The sequence below is a fragment of the Pogona vitticeps genome, chromosome 2 (assembly GCF_051106095.1).
Source record: "Pogona vitticeps strain Pit_001003342236 chromosome 2, PviZW2.1, whole genome shotgun sequence".
NCBI lineage: Eukaryota > Metazoa > Chordata > Lepidosauria > Squamata > Agamidae > Pogona > Pogona vitticeps.
The window spans coordinates 171,980,689-172,001,709 of NC_135784.1; the positions used below are offsets into that span (position 1 = coordinate 171,980,689).

Sequence of the window (21,021 nt, forward strand, 5' to 3'; positions counted from 1 at the left end):
CGTTACGTAGGGAGGAAGTGACAAATGTGTGCTCCTTAGGCAGAAGCCCCCCCCCCCATATCCATGGGATCAGTATCTACTGGTTCACTTGCCCATGGTCTAAAAATATTAAAAATATTAAGAGAAAATCCTAGAAATTTATTTCAGGATGAAGTTAGTAGAACGGACCACTAGGGGAGAGCCAGAGACCATGCTATTTGTAGTGTTCACTATCAAAATAGTGTTTACTATAATCCAGGTTTTCCAGCGTCTCTGGGAGGGCTTCGAACCAACCCCCTAGAAATAAGGTGTGTGTGTGTCCTACTGTATGTCACTCCATAGCACTTAAAGCAGTCTCTGGGTGGTTTACAATTTAATTATGCAGGCTATACATCCCCCCTTCATGAGTTGGGTACTCAGTTTAGCAACCTTGGAAGGAGGGAAGGCTGAGTTAACTTTGAGACAATTACCTGAGCAGAGTCTTCACTGCAGTACTGCAGTTCAACCACTCTACCACAAGGCTCTCTGTGACACATTACTTTTCAGTGTGTTGTGAGGAGAGACATTTTCCCTTCTTATGAGGGAACATGCAGTTGTGGAATGTCTCTCCCTACTCCTTCACTTATAGATTTAAGCGGTGTAACTCAGATGCTGATTTGGCCCCTAATAGTTGAAGACCCATCTCTTCAGGCAAGCTTTGTTTGTTTGGGCAACATTTTGCACACACTCTTGTTGTGGGCGCTGCATTTTGTATGCTCTGAAACTGTACACCTGAACAAAGTTTTACTCTTGTGATTATTATAAGGTAGAAGAAACCAGTCATTGGCGTGACTGAACTTGAGCATAGGATTTTAATTGATCCTTCCTATCCTGACCCTGCACACATCTAGCCAACAGCCCTGAATCTGGCTCTGATTCTGCTTCCTTTTTCACTGGCAGGTGCCCGATGCCGTTAAAAGTCTTCGATCCCATCGACTCCGCACCATCCGCACAGGGAGGGAGCCACCACCCCTTCGCCCCAGCTCAAGAAGGGTGTGACATGAATGCGACCATCAATATTACTAGTAATAATATTAATAACGATAAATGCAAATGATGTTGACATCACACAGCATCCACTGCCTGTCTCATCCCTGAGTTGCAGAGAATGAGAGAGAAACCCCCATGTTACTTAATTCCCCATCACTAAGCACCAGTGGGGCAAAATGGCCACTGCAGCACTGGGGAGGGTCTCCCGATACAGAATCCTTCCCTGCCACTCCCCCCCCCCCAAAAGCGCCGGTAAGGCTTCTCACTGCCAAGCCAGCAATGGGACTGCCGACACAATTGTCACCGCTGGTTTTTAGAAAGATTGACTGTAATGGCGCTTTGGGCAAGGAGACTGTATGGCAGTTATTGAGCCTGGCAGTTGTGTGTGTGTGTATGTGTGTGCGCGCACACGTGAGCTGTGTCTTTCTGGAAGGGATTCTCACCCCTGCACCATTCATAAAAAAACCCAGCCGATTGTGGGAGGTGGACCAAACCCCAACAGCATCCCTGAGGTCTCCTCTGCCCCCCCCCCCCGCCCCAGCGTGACCTTGGCAGTTCTTCTCCTGGCGCAGTTTGCGGATGCTTTCCAAGCCTGGCCTTGTGCGTTAGCGGGTGTGGCTTCTTGTGTTGCCCCTTCTGCAGCTTCCTCCTTCTTCGTGAAGCAGGTCGAAGCACTCCAGCGTTCAAGCAAACGGCTACGGCGTTAAAACAAAATCTCCATCTTCCCAAGCAATCATTTATACAATGACTAGGTGCTTGAAAGAGAGAGAGAGAGAGAGACCGCCTTTCCTGCAGACATGTTTAGGGCTTGAGACCCTTCATCCTTGTCTGCCCTCGGAACCCTCGGTCCCTCTAGAGTGATCCAGGCAAGACCTCTTTCACTGGACAGCTCCATGGTGTAGGCATCTGCCTATGGAGGCAGAGGTTGGGCCTCCTTGACAGAGGCTGGACTTGATGATCTGTAGGGTCCCTTCCAGCACTGCCGTTCTAAGATTATTATTATTATTGTCTGGAGGACAGCCCTGGATTGCCCTTCCTCCTCTCCACCTCCATAGGGCCACTCTCTTTCCTACTGTCTCTCTTTCTAGAGGAGCGTAGTATGGGTCTTCATAATTAGGCATAGCCAGCTTCCCCCCCCCCCCAGCTGTTAGGGTTGGGGGACTAGAAAGGTGTCCATTCTTTGTGGGTGGCACCTGAATTGCCATATACCTGGGGTCTTAATATTGTTTCCATCCAGGTATGTTGCATCTCTCCCTATGAGGTGGAGTTCTATTGTGTATTCCTGGAGTTCCCCATGAGGAGGGCCTGAATAGTCCTTAGCTAGGCAGCCATTCTTTCTTTCAGTGACAGATGTCTGTATGTCTGATAAGCATTTTATTGCGTGCAGTGGAGATCAGGGCATAGAAGGTCATTGCACTGAATGTTCTGCTTTTCCGAGGGCTAAGAGACTTTTCAGGAGGCCACCCTAACAGCAAGGAGACCAACGGGTTGCTACTAGGAAGGAGGATCTGGATTTAACAACAGCCAGAACCAATGAGGGTGGTTTTTTTTAGTGTTAAGGCTCAGAGAATAATTAAACAGCATACCTCTAACCAGGTGCAGAGTGTCCTTCTCTTCAGCTAAAGGTCCACACCCACATATCTGAAACAAAGATCTGTCTTCCAGGCCAGAGGATGGCTTCTAGCTTCACTTAAACCATGCCCCTTTCTCTTACCAAATTCTAGCACTTCATTTTGTGAAGTTTTATTTTACTTTTCTGTGTGAGAACTAAAAACAAGTTTGGCCTAACAAGGCAACAGCTACGGATTGTCATTAAACTACAGACTGGTGAGATCAGAGATGAAGACAGAACATTACTTTCAAATACTCCTATGAAATCAGGAGCCTTTTGTCAGTGAAGGGTACCCGCTTGCCATTTCCCATCTCACTGATGTCTTCTTTCACAGGACATTTGGTGCAAGCGTTTGTGCTCCCTTGGTGGCCACTAAGGCTTCAGTCCTAGACTCCAGTCTTCTTATAACACTTGAGGCACATCCTTCCCTGCAGTCTAAGGAGACCAAGTAGCAAAGACTGGGATATGGGGAACAGCAGTGGTTTGCCACAGTCTGCCAAAGGCAGAGTCATAAAATGACACATTGGGGTTTGTGAAAGGCAAATTGGGCACATAGGGTGAAGCATTTCCAACCATACATGGATCTTTTGGCTGGGTGTCCTCAGCGACTTGGACCCTTCTTATGACAAGGACGCTTAGACCAGACTACCCATTTATGCAACATAGACGGTACAGTTGTGAGAGAGCCATGTCATTGTAGGGTGCTGTTGTGGGGGCCCATCATGGAAAGCACCCCCCCTCGCTGCCAGATCCAAAACCTTTTGGTAGGGGGATGCTGGGAGTGGTTGTCCAAACAAGTCACTTGGTCAGGCTTGGATCAGAGAAGTGAGACAAGAGGCCTCCTGGCGCTCACAAACTTCTATGGATCTAGAGACCAAAATGGAAGGCAAGGCAAGGCAAGATGTACTTTAAGAATATCCCAGTATGGGAAAAAGAGGAGACTGATGACCTCTGGGAGAAGAGGAGATAGACCTTATTCTGTCCTGGGGCTCTTGGGCAGGGGGACCCAGTTCTGAGCTGCCAAAGGGGTGGCCAGAAAAGGAGCGTGTTGTGGAGCTTTGAGGCGGAGCCAGACGGTCTCTTCCTACCTTTGGCCCAAGCCTAAAATCTGTTTGGCCTGTTCTGTGGTGAGGGCCTGACGTTCTCTGTGTCTTTTCCCTCATTGGAAACTCCCACCTGAAACTAAGATAATGCTGAGAATACACCCATGAATCTTTTCAAGCTTTGAATGTTTCCCTGAAGACCAACATGTGTGAAAAAGGACTGGCAAAGGTCAAATTGTCATCATCTTGACTCTGCTGCGTGTGCTTTTTTTTTCCTGAGGGGACCAACTGGGACGTGATTTTGCTGTTCTCATCTCCGGCCTCCTTGTTCTCCCACTCTTTGCCCCACAAACTTTGTAAATACCCCCCCCTTTAATCAACACATTCTAGTCCGTGGAACTCTGTATGTCTTTGTACCTCGGACGTAATTTTTCTACCATGCAGTATATCTTTCGTTTTGTTCTCTTTCTTGAGTTTGGAATTCTGACGACGACAGATCCATACTCCAGTGCAGAATTCCAAGTTATGCGCATGTAAAAAGTTAACGTAACAAATAAAAAGGGAAGGACTGAACAGCAAAAAAATAAAAATAAAACAGGAAGAAAAAACCCAAGATGAATAATGTGGATCTTGATTGGTGTGCATGGGAAATATCACAAAGAGGCCTTGCATATGTGGAACTGTGAATGAATGCTCCTGGCTACTGTTTCCTCCTAAGTTTGTTTTATCTTACTTCCACATTAATCTGTAAATTTTAAAATATCTGCAAAAAGAGGAAAAAACCCCTTTAAATAAAGAAATTTTAGTGGGCTCTCAAAATATTGCAGCATTCAGGAGGGTGTGGGATCCAATGGGTCCCTGCATCCCAAGCCATGCATTAATCAAATCGAGTTCCTCAAGCAGGCCTGCCTGTGGAAGGCAGTGGATAGTCAGAAAGGTGAGTAAGGGAAAAGGGAGTTAAAACCCACTGCCGATGCATCCTGTGGCTGGAGTGGAATGATGTTGGAATCCCCTTCTGGAACACCACCCATCCCCATTAATGGTCTCCCAAGTCATCGGGCTATTGTATGCAGTGTGTGCTCTGCTGGGCATAGAAAGTGGTGGCTCAAGTGCAAAGGGAGACATGAGAAAAAGAAGCAGAGCCCAGCAGAACTGATCAGAATCCCCCCCCAATACACAGCCACTTATTAAAGATTGGGGGGGGGGGTTAACATATCCAAGCACAAGGGTAGTAGAATCATTTTTCCAGACCATTGAGGTGCCTGGAAGGAAATGCAGGCCATTAAGGGAGGCACAGCTTTCTCTTCTTGTTGATCAACTCAAAACATCACGGCATCGCTGCAACCTTGTGTGTGGTGCATTACATCAGTGGTTCTTAACCTTGGGTGACTCAGATGTTTTTGAACTGCAACTCCCAGAAATCTTAGCCAGCACAGCTGGTGGTAAAGGCTTCTGGGAGTTGCAGTCCAAAAACACCTGAGTCACCCAAGGTTAAGAACCTCTGCATTACATGACACAGTGTGCTTTCTGCCTCCTCTTCTTGGCCCTGAGGAGCAGTGGAGGGCAAGTTACATCACACTTGCCCTTTCTTTCCTCAAGATTTCTCTTCCCACAGTGCTCTTTAGAAGAAGCTATGAACACACCACTCAGTCCCAGGGTTAAGAAAATGATCAGAGTGGCAGCTTGAAGGTTGTGTTCTAAACTGAACATGGATATTGGTGACGTATCTCCATAGATGCACAAACAGGTATTGCTCAACCTTGATCATCTTGGTGATGATCATGCCTGGTTGGGCTGGTGTTGACAAATCATGGAGTGACTGTTTAATTTCCAGATTCCCCACCAGACCTGCATTGAGGTTCCTGAGTCTAGATGCCTCCTCCTCCTCCACACACATGTGCACGTGCGTGTGCACACACAGTTTGGTGTGTTTTTCCCTAAACATTGCCAAGCAGAATCTCTGCCTTTTGCTTTTCTCTGGTGTGATTTTCAAAGAAGACACTAAGCAGAAGTACTGAACCTTTCTCACTTGCTATTCCAGCCAGATACTAACGTTACTCATTCGCCTTTCAGGACAGAAGGAAAATACTAATTCGGACTTTGCGTTCATCTGTTACATTAATAAACAAATCCAAATCTAGATTGTGGGTGCCAAGTATGTGCCCCCCGGCTCAGATATAATTAAGACTACAAGTACTGTGATCCTTCTCTGTTTGTTACACTGGGTGTGGCTGATGGGAATTTCAGTCCAGCAGCATGGGGAAGAACCAAAGTATCCAGAGGGACAATGTAGATATTAACTGTAATGGGAAAATTACAAGTTCTCTGTGAAAGGCCTAAGAATTGCTCACAGGACCCTGAGGGCAAGAATGAGAAACCTGTGGTCCATGAGCTGTTGAACTACAACTCCCCCCACCAACCTGCCACCATGGTCAAATGGCAAAAAGATGATGGGAGGTGTGGTTAAAAAAAGAACATCTGGCTCCTGGTTTTCCTCTCTCCGTTGTACAACATGGAAATGAAGACTCCCCCATCCTATAGTGCTTTCTTGAATGGATTCTGACTGTCCTATGGGTCTCTCACGGGAGAAGTATGCACAGAATTGCAGCCCCAACTGGTCTTAAGAGTGGCTTGTAAGGACACTTGTACCATCAGCTGAGAACACCCAAAAGAAGGGGGGCTGTGTGAACATATACTCACAACTTCAAGCTGTCCCATGTGCAATAACCATACATTTCCAGGAACAGGCCATCAACCTGGGATATGCTAAGGGATGGTCATCCTGGCAGACAGTTGGCTGAGAGGGCACATTAAGGAGGAACGTTTTGTTGTTGCTCATGTGTAATTTTTGGATTTCAGAAGTTCTTCAGTCCACGGCTTTGGCCTAGACATAGACTCAGGGTCTGGTTTTTGGTGTTGCAAGTCAATGCAGAGCTGACACAACCATCGTTATCACAGGTCAAGGGGCAGTTTTGCAGGAAAAGAAGGAGCACTGGTGTTTTCTCCACATGTTAGGTATTTAGCACAACTCCTTTGGGCAAGCCAGTGACTTGGGAACTCACAAAGCAAGCAAAGATGACCCGTTTAATAAAACAAACAGGATTGACATTGTGTGACAACGGTTAAGATAGGAGAAAGTCCAGAACTGTAATCCAGATATGTAAAACAATCTCAATGATGTAGGGCTGAACCATGGACAACTCGCACTAAATCCAAGCGGGTGAATTGATGTGATCTGTCTCACCCGTCTATCCAGGCTGTAGCCAGTTCTTCTGGCTGGGCTGGGATTAATTATTTTTTGTTAATGATGAAGTGGAGCAGGTGTGGCAAATTAATCGCTCTACAGATGGGGTAGACGCCATCTCTCATCAGATGCAGGTGGTGTAGCCTGGCATCCAAAATGATGTGGGTTGTAATCAAGCAGCATCTGAAGGGCCCCAGATTCACCCGCCCGGTCACAGAGGTGGGCCTCCTTCAGAGCATCAGCTTAAAGCAGTGGTCCCCAACCTTGGGCCTCCAGATGTTCTTGGACTACAACTCCCAGAAGCCTTCACCACCACCTCTGCTGGCCAGGATTTCTGAGAGTTGAAGCACAAGAACATCTGGAAGCCCAAGGTTGGGGACCACTGGCTTAAAGCACTACCCAAAGAGGTACAGTGGTGCCTTGCTTAATGAGCGCCCCGTTTAACAATGAATCCGCATAGCGATGATGTTTTTGCGATCGCAAAAGCAATTGCATTGCGATGTTTTAGATGGCCAAAAATTGCTTTGCGATGATCGGTAAGTGTTTCGCTTACCAATTTTCGCATAGCGATGTTTTAAAAACAGCTGATCGGCGGTTCCAAAATGGCCAAAGGAAAAAAATGGCTGCCTGCAGTGTTTTCGCGCCCTTTCCTCGCTTACCGGGCAGCAAAAATGGTGGCCGGATGGAGGACTTCCGCATAGTGGTGAGTTTTTCCCCCCATAGGAACGCATTAAACGTGTTTTAATGTATTCCTATGGGTTTTTTTCCCCGCATCACGACGAATCTGGATAATGACAATTTTTTCGGCACAGATTATCGTCACTATGTGGGGCACCACTGTACTGCCTAAGTGTCTGCCCCGCACTGCATCTCTATGCTATGTTTAGCCGGCTCCCTTATCAAGTCTGAAGAGCCTTACCCATGTTTTCTGGGGTATAAAAGGGAAATTGAAATTACTAATCACCTGTCTCATACAAAAGAGGCCAAACAGGCTGCTAGCTGAAGCACTCCTGACCATGCAATAAAAAGAGCGACGTGTGTATCCTTGAAAAGTAAGTGTACCTATTCTGTGTGTATGTGTCTGTGGCAACTGCTGAAGGTTAGGCACACATGTGTGAGGCCTGTTGGTGGTTTCAAGGGAGGAAAACGCTTGCCCCCAGAAGGCACTGCTGTATTATGACACTCTTCCCCCAAAACGGGGCAGCTCAGCTGGAGAAGGAATTAGGGGGGGCATTTGGAAGGAGACAAAGTGCCAGGTGTTTGTCTGCTTCCCCTCAACTTTCAGGCAGGCCGGTTACAGGAGAGTAGGAGACCCAAGATGCTTTGTATACTGTGGAACTGGAAGAAGTCAGTGGTGTGCAGAGCAACCATAGAAACACAGAAGGCCCCCTGCCCCTGAAGAACTACAAAAAGAGCTCCTTATCCAGACATCTCTCTTTAACTACGCAGGGCCCAGTTGGGTGTTACACCAGTAGGCACGACAGCACAGTGCCATTTGATTATGTCTGGTTCCCAGGCCTGTTCCCCACTGGATGCACGCTGGGGAGAGTGGTGGATTTCCCAGCATGGACAAAACCAATGGCTACAGGGGAACGCCATGAACATGCCATCTGAAGAATACAAGAGAGGCCTGGTTGGGGGTGGGGGATGGTGGAATACAGGTTCTGGTCAGTAAATCTCTCCCACAGCAAATGAAGTGGTGGTTTTGTTTTTGACCTGCGTTGCATCACCCTGCAAGTGGGAAGCTCAATTGAGTGAATTAATTTCCATAGGACAAACAATGCCATCTTTACAGAGAGAAAAACAGGGCCTCACAGAAAGTTACATCCCTTTTACTGATAGATCCAGATAGCTATTTTTTTGTATTCAGTCACTTGAGCCCAACCTGCAGTCTAAAGTGGTGCTAGGTCAGACTCCAGAGCTGGGCCAGTTCAGCTGCTATTTGGGAGAACTAGGCTAGAGGGTGAGTGGTGCAACCTAAACGTCGTTCCACTTCTGGGACTAGAACCGTTCTAGCACTCTAAACAGAAACACATCCTTAAATACATCAGCAACCTGGCCTGCAAACCCCAAATGACACAGAAACGTTCCCCTCCATCCCCAGTTGACCTTGGACCATTTCAGTTTTGTGTGGCTTTTTTGTTTTTTTTACAAAAAGAAAAGAAAACTTTACAAACACCTAAACAGCCACTGAAGTTTAAAAAAACCACAATCATTTAAAAAAAGAAGAAGAAGGGAGGAGGGGAGAAAAAAAAAGAGCTGTGTGATATCCCATTGGGTAAGCTTGAGCCCTGTCTTCAGATGGAACATTCATGCCTGATGTAGAGCATCACCTGCGGAGGAGCAAAAAACAGATAAACGCATGATGCCCTGGGAGCAAGGTTTTCAAATGGGAGTTGGAGTAGATCAGTGATTCTGAAACCTACCAATACCTTTATAAAGGAGTCCCACCATGATAGAAACAACAAAAACCATACAGTAGGACTTTGGTATCCACAGGTTCCAAGGCGTGCGCATGCGCACATGCAAACACACCCACACACACCCCTGTGGATGTTGAAAAATGCACAAATGTTAAACATTATACATTGCATGGTCTCTAGCTCCCTCTAGTGGCCTATTCTGGTAAACGCACCCTCAAAATAAGCAGCGCTTATTTAGCATTTTCTGGAAGTGGATAAGTGAACCAGTAGATGCTAATTCCACGGATAGGGAGTCCTACTGTACTTAGTTCACAAAGAGTACCTCTAAAGGATTTCTGATAGGCTATTTATCATTTTGGGTAGCTCAGTGGGCAGGGGCAATAGAGATAAGGGGAAGGACTGAATGTCCCAAATTACTGCAATTGTGCCCCAAAGTCACAGATAGATCATTGATGGCAAGTACAATACTTGCAGGACGACGAGGGGAAACGAGAGGGAGTAAATGCTTACAAATAGTTACAGAAACCATGCATCCCACCAGGGGTACATGAACGGACAGAAACACTGGTCTAGATTATCTCCAATGTTACCGTAATTCTAAATCCCAGGGCTTCCCGTAAGAGTTCTCTTAGAGTGTGACTTACTCATTAATTTGTTTGCTACCATCTCTCAGACCTGGTTTCAAAAATTCTGCCCACTACCTTTTTCACTATTTTTTGTCTGGCCAACCTGTCCCATAAAGGTCATGACAGACATGTAAAAAAAATGCAGAATATCGTAATCACATGGAGAAAGGAGTTGGAATATATTTCCAATGATACAAAAAATTGCAGGGAAATGAAGTGTCTAGCCTTGAAAAACAAAAAAAAAGATAACCTATGACAGAAGTTTATAAAATTAACACACACTCTCCCCCCCTCCCCCGGCCCATTATATTAGATTTTAGATCAGGAGCGAACATAAATTCAGAATGGATAAAATAAAGCATTTTTTAATCTGCATAATGAGTCTAGGTGCCGTAAGATATGGAGAGGCACAAATCAGGGAAGGCGGAACTATCGGATGTCACTAGCCATGGAAGTGAAATGAAGCCTCTCAGCTGGTGGGGGGGGGGAACATGTGGCTCTCCAGATGTTGCTTGACCACAGCTCCCATGATACCCTCCCATTGGCTATTCTGGCCACAATGGGTGGGAGTCCAGGGACTTCTGGAAGGACATATGTTCACTAGCCCCACTCAAAACCCAGTCCTCATACACAGTGAGGGAAGGGGCAGCGGAAGAGGGGTTCAGTGCCTTACTGTGGACTCTCAGAGAGCTGGAAGTAAGATGGCAGATTTGCTCTTTTTAGCTTTTAGAACCCAAGCCAGGCACAGAGATGATATGGGGACAGGGGATGGAGACCCTGCAGTGAGTGGCAGGATGGAAAGGTTTGGAGGGGAACTGCACAGAGTAGCAGCTTTTCTTTCCTTAGCCAGGGTGTGCATGCGTGCGTCCATGTGCACGCACACACACCACCCTCGTCTTCCACACACAGAGAAACTCACACTGCCTTAAGACCTGTAGAACATCCTCCATGTAAACATAGGCCTGCCTCCTGGGGTATATATGTAAAATTCCCCTTGGGCTAACACAGAGGCTGCATTAATCTTGTCCTTTTTCAAAAAAATGCCTAGGAGGACAGACCTCAAACTGTTCAGAGTGAAGCATGCACTCTCCGCTTTTCTGCGGCTTAGGAGGAATGCCATTGTTTTAGTGGCCCCTGCCTGCAAGAGACAGAGCCATTTCTTTCAATGATGTCTTGCTTTTAATGACCAACAATGTCAAAACAAGCATTGTTGCCTATGTACCTAGGAACATCTGTTTGTAGGAGTGAGAAGGGTGTGTGTGTGTGTGTGTGTGTGTAAAGTCTGCATCTATTTGGTGTGTCTTTTTTTCTTCCTGACGCCAACTTTGCCCCTTTGTTCTAGACGCAGACGGTGTACAAAGAATGTCGCTTTCAGCTTTGATTAAGCCTGGGTTTGAGTGAAGCATCTGAACTTTCCCTTTCACCAGTTTGATCTCAGGCAAACTAATCTAAGCTGAAAGGAGAACTAATTGAAGTCACAGGGAGACTTCATAATCCCAGCGTCCACCAAAGGAAACCGACACTCAAGAGAGCTGGCTGGCTGGCTGGCTGGCTCTCTCTCTTCCGGTTTTCCCCCCCCTTTAAGTCTAGGACTTGCAGCTACACCACTGACTGACTGCATTTTGTCAAAGGCAATGACGGCCATTCTGACGTGTGTGGGGTGTCTGTCTGTGACATGGCTCATTCACACACATGTGCAAAGCCACCTTAACCAGAGGAAGATCCTTGCACCCATTTTGTTTTCAGTTGTTTAGCCTTGGATCATGTACACCAAAGCATCACAGGCATTTCCCAGATGCTGTCAACTAAATATGGTCTAAATACCTGTCGCTGTGCATAAAAAACTCAAATTTCTGGCTTCTTTTTAATTTAGAAAAAAAAGACGGGAAGCGTGAAGATTACAACCAATTTTGCACTATTACTCTCCCTTCACTTCTACTTTAAGACATGAACACTTCTTGCAAACACAGCCTACCCTAGGTTACTCTTCTGCCCCATTTCTCCGTAGTAGAGCATAGGCAAATTCTGGAGTGCAGGTGCCTACCATAACATTCCCTGTTGCCATGCCTCCAAAGAGAAGTGGAAATGCAGGCTACTGCCTTGATCCTGTATCCATAAACCTGCAGTAGTTTCATCCCCACCAGATCTTTTGTAAAGCTAATGGATCTTGGGCGTCCAGCAAAAATGAAGACACTTTGGATCCCAATAAGAATAACCCACAAACGTATCTTGAACCAGGAAAAGCCACTTTCCCTGTCTGCACGGCCCGTAGCTGAACTCAGAGACAGCAAGAAGGCCTGCGTTAGGGTGCCAGAGGATAATTCTTTTCCTGCTGATCACAAAATGCTTGTGCTCTGGTCCATGTGCTCTAGTTCTGCTATATCAGATTTGTTGCACACATGCCAGTGTGGGTATGATTTTTCTGCATGCAGAGGAGCCACCAAGCATATTCATGTCCCAAAGAAAGCACTGTGCATTTCTTTTCCTTTCCTATGTGCAAAAGAGATCCTCACTTACTCCTGTTCTTGCAGTGTCTTGACCTTTTGACGCAAAAGTACTACATTATCCTGTCCTGCAGGAGGAGTATTCGTTTTAAAACCTGAGCCCAACTGGGCTGGTGCTTTTTTCAGGTTTCCTGGAGCAGTGAAACCACACGGCCCCTTTCAGGGAGCGCTGGCTCTCCTCCTTGATCAGCGTCACTTATCTTAGGGATGTCAGTCACAGACAAATCTGCTCTGCTGCACTGTGGGCATGACATCATTGGCTGACATGTCATAAAAACAACTTTCACCCGGGAAGAACATAGTAAAGTGGCAACCTATGGGGGAAACAGTAGGTTGGATGTAGACCTAGCCATATTTAAAATGGATAATTGAAATCACTGGGACATAAGTTCATTATGACTAACAGTGCTCCACGGTGCCCTGGGGCATCATCAAACCCACCCAGGGGTGCAAAGGAACCCTCTCACTCTTCCCTGCCACCTCCCCCTCCTCCTTCTTGGCTGGCAGGTCTCCCTGCATGCCAGCCTAGATCATGCCCAGTGCCCTGCCCGTGCTCAGGTGTCAACAGATCCCTGGGTGAGGTGCACCCCTGTCCCTGGAGGCCTGCCTACGCAGGAGAAGGGGCAGAGGCACCCTTTTTGTGCCGGGAAGGCTCCAGGATGGGCCAAACGAGATGTGGGTGGGGAAAGGTGGGAACCACTACCTTAGCAGTGCGCTTAATAAAGGTACTGACCAACACAGGCATTTTGGATTGATTCCAATTGATTTCAGTGGGCCTACTTTAAGTATAACTAGGTCTGGATCCAACCCAACCACTATCCATGGCCACCAAAGAGGTGAATATTCCCGAAGGAGGCTTGTTTAGTGTACAGAGAGCATACTGAGGCCCCTCTCATTCTACAAACCCCAAAGAGGTGAATATTTGGTCCAAGGCCTTTCCTCTTTCTGCAGTGCAGAAATGAACATCTGGAAAAATACACCGGTGCTGTGACTGGCAAACCAGCGTCAGAAGGTCCAGCTTGTCCACTCCATTCCGAACTCAGTTGGCTCTTAAATTCTCTTCCCTTGATTTTCCTTCCCACCCCTGAGATGCCCAATTGTACCTACTCCTTGGCAAGCCTCTCCTTCCCTTCCGGTGGTATATGGACTCCTCGTTTCTTTGAGGACAAACCTGGCCTTCCGTTACCAGGTCTCTCTGAACAGCAAGCTCCTGTGACTCTTCCTTCTGCACAAAATAAGAGAGAGAGAGAGAGAGAGAGAGAGGGAGAGGGAGAGGGAGGGAGGGAGGGAGGGAGGAAGGAAGGAAGGAAGGAAGGAAGGAAGGAAGGAAGGAAGGAAGGAAGGAAGGAAGGAAGGAAGGAAGGAAGGAAGGAAGGAAGGAAGGAAGGAAGGAAGGACAGATCGATGGATGGGAGGGAGGGAGGGGAAGGGGAAGGAAGGAAGGAAGGAAGGAAGGAAGGAAGGAAGGAAGGAAGGAAGGAAGGAAGGAAGGAAGGAAGGAAGGAAGGAAGGAAGCAAGAAAGAAAGAAAGAAAGAAAGAAAGAAAGAAAGAAAGAAAGAAAGAAAGAAAGAGCCAATGGTGAAAAACATGAGGGCATAAATGTATGTATATGTAAGCATATGTAGATACCCAGTGTGGTGTCGTGGATAGAGTGATGGACTACAACTCAGGAGGTCTGGGTTCAAATCCCTGGTCAGCCATGGAAACTCACTGCGGGAGTGGAACTGGTAAAACCACTCCTTAAATATCACTTGCTTTGAAAGACCAATTAGGGTTGCTAATGAATCAGTTCCAACTTAGCAGCCCAGAATAACAATGAGCATATTATCTTTACATTTCTATACCTCCCTCTAAAATAAATGCTTAGGGTAGCCAACAAATACAGTTAAGTTTAATAGTAAACAAAAAATAGATAAAAAAATAAATCAAACAATACAGCATTTAAATCACAGCGATCAGTTAAAATCATCATAATTATTGCGAACACCGGTTGAAACACCACTTTGAAGAGCGGTTTCTTCTTCTTTTACTTTGTACAGCCAGGGAGTGTCTGGGAAGTAACCCCTAACTCAGTCTAAGGGAATTGCATCCCACAATCTGGGAGAAGCAACACAAGGGAAAGCCATGCCCAGCAATGCCTATCAAGTACAGGTCTCCGTAGGCCATGGGACTCTCAAGAGGTCCTCTCCTGCAGAACCTAACATCCAGACAGTCCATAACATCGTTGGGAGCTTCTTCAATTTATTCGTCCTGAAATGAGCACGAGGATGTGGGGGGGGGGGGGAGTGAAATGACAACGTTGGCAGGTGTTCCTGATGTAAACCCAAAGAAAACTGTCAAAACAGAGCTGCACAGAAATCGCTCCAAACTGGGTCAACGAAAGGAAAGCATACCAGATGAGATTCACTGTGGATAAACAGATGCTGTTACATGTCAGTCCTGTTCCAAATACCCAGAGAAAGCCCTACATTTTGTAACTGCCGAAGAAGGATTTGGGGGTCAAAATAGTAAGAGGAATCTTACTGGAAACGGCTAAAGCTATTGTGCTGTGGCATGCACAATCCCGTCCGTCTCTAGGCCCTCTAGCCATACTGATATTTGCCCTTTCAGAACTCTAGTGCAAGTGGAACCCCATCCCCCATGTTGGCCAACAGAACAGGCAGCTTGAATACGTTGTCTCTGTGTCGCCAGAGCTGCCCCTTCCCTTAAGTGTGGAGAATTCTTGGGGAGCTCCAGTTTTTGCACTGGAAGCTCCATAACCACAGGGGATGGCAAGCTTGCTTAAGTCTCAGTCAGCAAACGGGTGAAAAACAAAACAGAAGAGAATCTGGACAAAGAACCGGTGACTTTCCAGATGACGTTGGACATCCGTTCCCATCAACCCTCACCGAAATGGCCAATGTTCAGCCATGATGGACACTGAAGGCGCTCCCTTACCCTGGTCTCCGGTACATATGTTGCTTGTTTAAAGGACTTCTGTTATTTGGCATGCTGCAGGACAAAGTCTTCCCAGTGTGGCTTATCAAAAGATAATTAGCTTCACATACATAGCAGGGTAATTTAGTTTCATATACACAGCAGGGAAGTTTTGCCTCTAAATGATTCTACTTCTATGTTTCTTCAGAAGAATAGTTTAAATGGCTTGGAAAATTTTTAGCTCAGGAGCACGAGAGTAGTTTATTAAATGATACCAGGCAAAATGAAAATGAAAAAATAAAAAAAAACCTCAAGAAGACAGAACTGTTGGGCTACTGCTATATTTTAATACTGTATGAGCTTTTGTGGATGGAGATGAGGATGAGCCCCGCTCCCTAGAGTCAGACACGACTGGACTAAATGTCAAGGGGAACCTTTACCTTCCTGGATCAAGCCCACTTCTTCAGCCAAAAGAGTGGGACTATGTGGCAAATATTGAAACATTTTTACATGGAAGCATTGTTGGTAACGTTGTTCCTGCTTGTTATCTATAGCCTGGGATTAATTTAGCTACCATCCTTGTCCTTGTTTACAGAGCAATGCATCTTGGGAGGAACACTAACTATCAACAAGGGTCTTAAAGTTTATTGCTAGTCATGAAAGGCTGCACTGTCAACAACTTGTGCCCCCCAAAAAAGTCTCTTTGTTAAAAAAAAGCAATCTCTTCCAGCAATGGTCCCATGCAGTTTGTCTTTAAGGTGCCACTAGGTTTTCGTCTTTATTTATTTATATTTGTTTTGGCTTTGCCCAATATAATAGCACAGACTAATATGGGTAACTCTTCTAAAACTACAGTTACTAAATGATGTGTGTGGTAAAGGTAAAGGTAAAGGTTCCCCTTGACAATTTTTGTCCAGTCGTGTCCGACTCTAGGGGGTGGTGCTCATCCCCGTTTCCAAGCCATAGAGCCAGCGTTTTGTCCGAAGACAATCTTCCGTGGTCACATGGCCAGTGCGACTTAGACACGGAACACTGTTACCTTCCCACCGAGGTGGTCCCTATTTATCTACTTGCATTTGCATGCTTTCGAACCACTAGGTTGGCGGGAGTTGGGACAAGCGACGGGTGCTCACTCCGTCGTGTGGATTCGATCTTACAACTGCTTGGTCTTCTGACGCTGCAGCACAGGCTTCTGCGGTTTAGCCCGCAGCGCAGTGTGTGGTAGCAATGGATAAAAGGGGCGGGGTTTCTGGGAGCTGCTGACCAAGATCACCTGGGTAACCCAAGGTTGGGAACCACTATCCTAAGAGATTCAGGGCCCCATGGGAGGTACTAAGGGCACAAGGTTGATGTATGTGATGTTTTTGGGAATTGTAAAAGGCAGAAGACAATGCACCAAGAAGTCAAGGAGAATGAAGTGTGTGTTAGGGAGAGGAAAGTATTTGTGTATGTGGAATCTTAATGCATCCATGGATGTAATATCGTTACACCTCTATCCTGCACCCCTTGCTTGCCTTAATCTATATGCAATGCAAGGAAAAGGAAATTCTGGGTGGCCTTTTAAAAATGAACAATAACAGTCCACCCAACTCTGACACTCTTTTGAACTGCATTGGTTCTTTTAAAAACATCAAAGGGAAAAAAGATTTGCAGCCTTTGGAAGTGAAATTCAGGTCAAAACGAAAAGGAAGATGTAAAGGAGAAGTTGGTTTATTGCAAAGGGAATGAATTGACTTCAAAATATGGAAATACTGTTCTTTTGTGTATTGTTTTGCTGCGCTTCTACATTAGTATGTAGGGTGTATTATGAATAACCAGCCCCTCCTCTTTTTTTTCCTGCTGACCTAGACAAATTAAAATTTTGCACTCCCTGCCTCTGTCTTATCGTAAGCTGAGCAGCATAACAATGCCACATTAAATGATCAAAAGCATTACTAGTTTCTCATTTTCATGTTTAATCTCGGTAAATTAACTCACACGCCATTGTGCCGCACACTACTTAGGCTAGAAATCCTACTCTCATATTCCTGGGCACCCTAATTATTAGAGTAATCATTTTGCCTATAAGCATGCATGGAAACGAGGGCAGCTCCACTTCTTGTGTCATGTCTTAACCATTCTAATTGTGAGCACAGCGCATTCAGCCAAGCTCAGTGAAGTTCATAAAATTCAACTGGGCAACCTGGACCTTGATGATATTGCTGAGGAGGCACAGAAACAGGGTACATGTATTAAAAAAAACCTCACAACCCACAAGTGCATCTCCTTCTGTTTCTCCCTCCCTTCTCACACATACACACCTCTTTCTCCCCACAAAGTGCCATTTCCCTATGGCTTGCTCTCAGAAACGGGGAGACCTATGAGGTGAGTTAACAGGGAACTCTTCCTGATGGGGTGGACGTCTCGCTCTTTTGCTATCTTTCTCCTTTGCATGTCCCCTCACTCATATCCCTCCCTCCCTAGATTCACCCACATGCCCCTCACTCACACATACCCACACTCTCCCCAGCCACATACCCACATTCATTGACAGATATAATGCATAGCCAGAAAACTGGAGGGTTTAAACACACACACACACACACACACACACACACACACACACACACACACACACACACACACACACACACACACACACACACACACCAACAATGGTACTCAAATGCCTGTTACATCTTTCCTTCTTCCCGCTGACAGTGAAGTTAATGCCCTTGAGTGGCCTCACTTGCACAGGTAAGGTAGCTCTTGGTTGTATCTCTTGGTGTGGCACAGAGGTGATATCAAAACAGCCAGTGAGCTGTTAAGCCTCCTCTGAGGGCACAACTCCCCCCTCCAAAAGATAAAGTCTCTACCATGAATCTCCCAGGTATTCTCAGGGATTTTTAAGGGAGGTAGCCATTTTGAGTTGAATTGCTCACCAGAGTTAGCACATCATTAGGAGTGGGAACATGGTAGTGTTTCAGCCACTCAAACTTAAACTTCACACATGCAAACACACACCAAAAACCATATCAACAAAAACAAGCGAATATGCAAGCTAAAGGAGATGGGGGGGATCATAGGATTATGCTCAATTTTATTTGTTTGTTAGTGTTATTTGTAAGCCACTTTTCTCTTAAAGAGGGATATAAGGAATCTCTCTCTAGTGTCCAGTTCAGCCTTTAGTCTGTAGCCTGTTGCAGCGAAATCTTCAGAATCTTGAGGCAACCAAAAGACTAACAAGTTTTACTTGGCATAAAAAATGTATCTCTCTCTCTCACGCACACACACAGCCTTCATATATACAGTATCTGTTTACAGTTGTAGAAGAGACAGTCATATCAGTCTGTGCACACCTTACAGATGAAAACAAAATAAAATGAAAAGGACACAAAAAAAAAAGAGAGAGAGAGAGAGAGAGAAAAAAAAAACATGGTGGCACCTTCAAGAATATTATAATGTTATAATGTAATGTGAGCTTTCGTGGATAAAATCTACTTCCTCACACATAAGAGAAAGCTATAACACTGCAGATATTTATACACATCAAACTACAGAGATTACGTCTGGCTGGTTGGTAAGAAAGTCAATGTGGCATGTGTTTCCATTGCGCAATATGATATTGACATAGTGACATTAGGTACCTATAGAGTGTTAATGTCCCAGGAAGTCACATAATGTATTTCTATGGTTGGACCAATCCTCGTTTAATTGGTTTCATTACTATGCCTTCTACTTGGATTGCAACTTGACTTGATATGCATTTTGAAGCAAGACAAAACTGCACAAATCAGTCAAGAGCAATAAAAAATGGGAAACATATATTGCTGGAATTCTGTTCTACAGCGCATGCTTCAGTGGGACCCAGTGTTATGAAATGCCAGGGAAACGGCTTGTTCTTTGGGTCTCTTCACAACCAGAGGATGAAACCCTTATTCTCTCCATAATGTGAAACAATATATTTCCGTGAAATATCCAAGGGGATGTGGCAGTTGCTCGAAGCCCATCATCCTGTCACGCCACTTTACAGGACACGCTTGCACTATGAATATTTGACAAGGAGGCCTGGACTGAGCTTGTTAAAAAATTACATCCCTGATGAATTATTCATCCAGAGAGGAAGGGATTAAAAAAATGGTTCCCTCTGGGAAGAAACACACACATAAACACACACACACACACAGAGACAGAGAGAGAGAGAGAGAGAGAGAGAGAGAGAGAGAGAGAGAGGCAATTGGAAAGGCATGAATAACCACTTTCAAATCCCACACAGGGTAGCCAGACGGGCCTTCTGTATTTGTACCAGTTATGTCAAAGAGGTCATTTCAGGAGGTGTAGCCTGTCACGCAAGCTACTCTTGCTGAAACATTTTCTCCCATGCCAATGTCAAAAGGAGCAAAATTCCTAACACACACACACACACACACACACACACAAACAAACAATCCTGTCCCTGTCAGAACAGCCACATGAGAAGGAGGAGATGACTCCCTAATGTTTTAATAGTTGCTTCGAAGAGAACATTTCTTCAGTTGTGCATGACAAGCTACATTGGCCAAAGCTTTCTCTTCGGCACAACTACTAAAGCTACAGGAGCCCTTGCCTCCATTTCGTGTGGTTGCTCAAACAAACCCAAAAGCTTTGTGTTATAGGAAGTTTGCCTGTCATGCTCACTTATGGCCACTAGAGGTCACTGAATCATCTCCCGATTAACCAGAAGGTGTTGTATAAAAGACACAACTTTGACTGTCACAGCTGCTGCAGTGGAGAATGTGTGTACCACCCACTGGAAAGGGCTATCAAATTAATGTGCAGAAGGTATCATGTTAATACAGATAGGCTAGTTATACAGTTTGGCTGCACATGGCCTTTGCTAGTGTGTTGCAATCTAAATGTTATCTTTACCATTGTTATATCTGAACTGAATTCTTCAAAAAAAAATCTCTGATTTGTGCTTCTGTATCCACAATCTGAAACGCCAGAAAATGGCCCCGTATTGCTGCACAATATTGTACTCATGTTACTAGCAGGGAAAAGGATGCCAAGCTTTGCTTAGCAAGGCAGCCTGAATGTTGACAACACCAACGACAGCAGTCAAGATGGTCTACAGCAGGGGTCCCCAACCTGTTCTGAGCCACAGACCAGTTTTTGGGGGGCGTGGCACCGCCCCTTCACTCACAGGTGGGCAGGCCATGCATGGACAGAGGGGTGGTCTGCACTCATGGAGGGGTGGGGCACCTGTTCGTGTGGGTGGCAGGCCATACTGCATGTGTGTGTGTGTGTGTGAGTGCATGCAGGGGGCAGGAGATCTGTCTCCATGGCCTGGTCCTGCCATAGCCACGGCAACGGGCTGCAGACCAGGGGTTGGGGACCCCTCTTGTGCCCACTATCATTTACAAAATGATAGCAAGAAAGGGAAAAAATCTCAGAAGCTGACTCCTTTTTCCATCAGTTAGCCCCTTCTCCCCTAAACACAAAGCAATTGTCATGGCTAGAGATGGGCACAAATTGCGCTTTGGCAGTTCAGCCCAGTTTGGTTCGGCACCCAAAGAGGTGTTTCCGCCGGCACGGCGCGCTTCCTTCCCCTGACTCCCCTGTGTGCTTGCCCACTCACTGGCAGGAGCCCACTTGCCTCCTCCGCCTCCTGGGGCAACCACCCAGT

The 21,021-nt window shown here is 45.9% G+C and overlaps 2 protein-coding genes across 5 annotated transcripts in view; one reads left to right on the forward strand and one right to left on the reverse strand.

Moving 5' to 3' along the window:
- Positions 1–4,276, forward strand: part of PDE1B (phosphodiesterase 1B) — a 141,796-nt gene extending 137,520 nt beyond the window's left edge. For all 3 annotated transcript variants that reach the window (XM_072991242.2, XM_072991241.2, XM_072991243.2), the window contains one exon: positions 919–4,276. The gene's annotated coding sequence lies outside the window, so the exon portion shown is untranslated. The remainder of the gene's footprint in view (positions 1–918) is intronic.
- The window catches only part of PPP1R1A (protein phosphatase 1 regulatory inhibitor subunit 1A), a 108,786-nt gene that overhangs the window by 4,620 nt on the left and 83,145 nt on the right, over positions 1–21,021 (reverse strand). Inside the window, exons 6-7 of one of the 2 annotated variants that reach the window (XM_078384718.1) lie at positions 13,568–13,685; positions 8,724–9,240 (exon numbers count right to left, since the gene is read on the reverse strand). In XM_078384718.1, the coding sequence (XP_078240844.1) occupies positions 9,237–9,240; positions 13,568–13,685 (122 nt within the window). In that variant the 3' untranslated portion in view covers positions 8,724–9,236. Of the gene's footprint in view, positions 1–8,723; positions 9,241–13,567; positions 13,686–21,021 lie in introns of those variants that run through there. The other variant, XM_078384717.1, reaches the window with a different exon arrangement.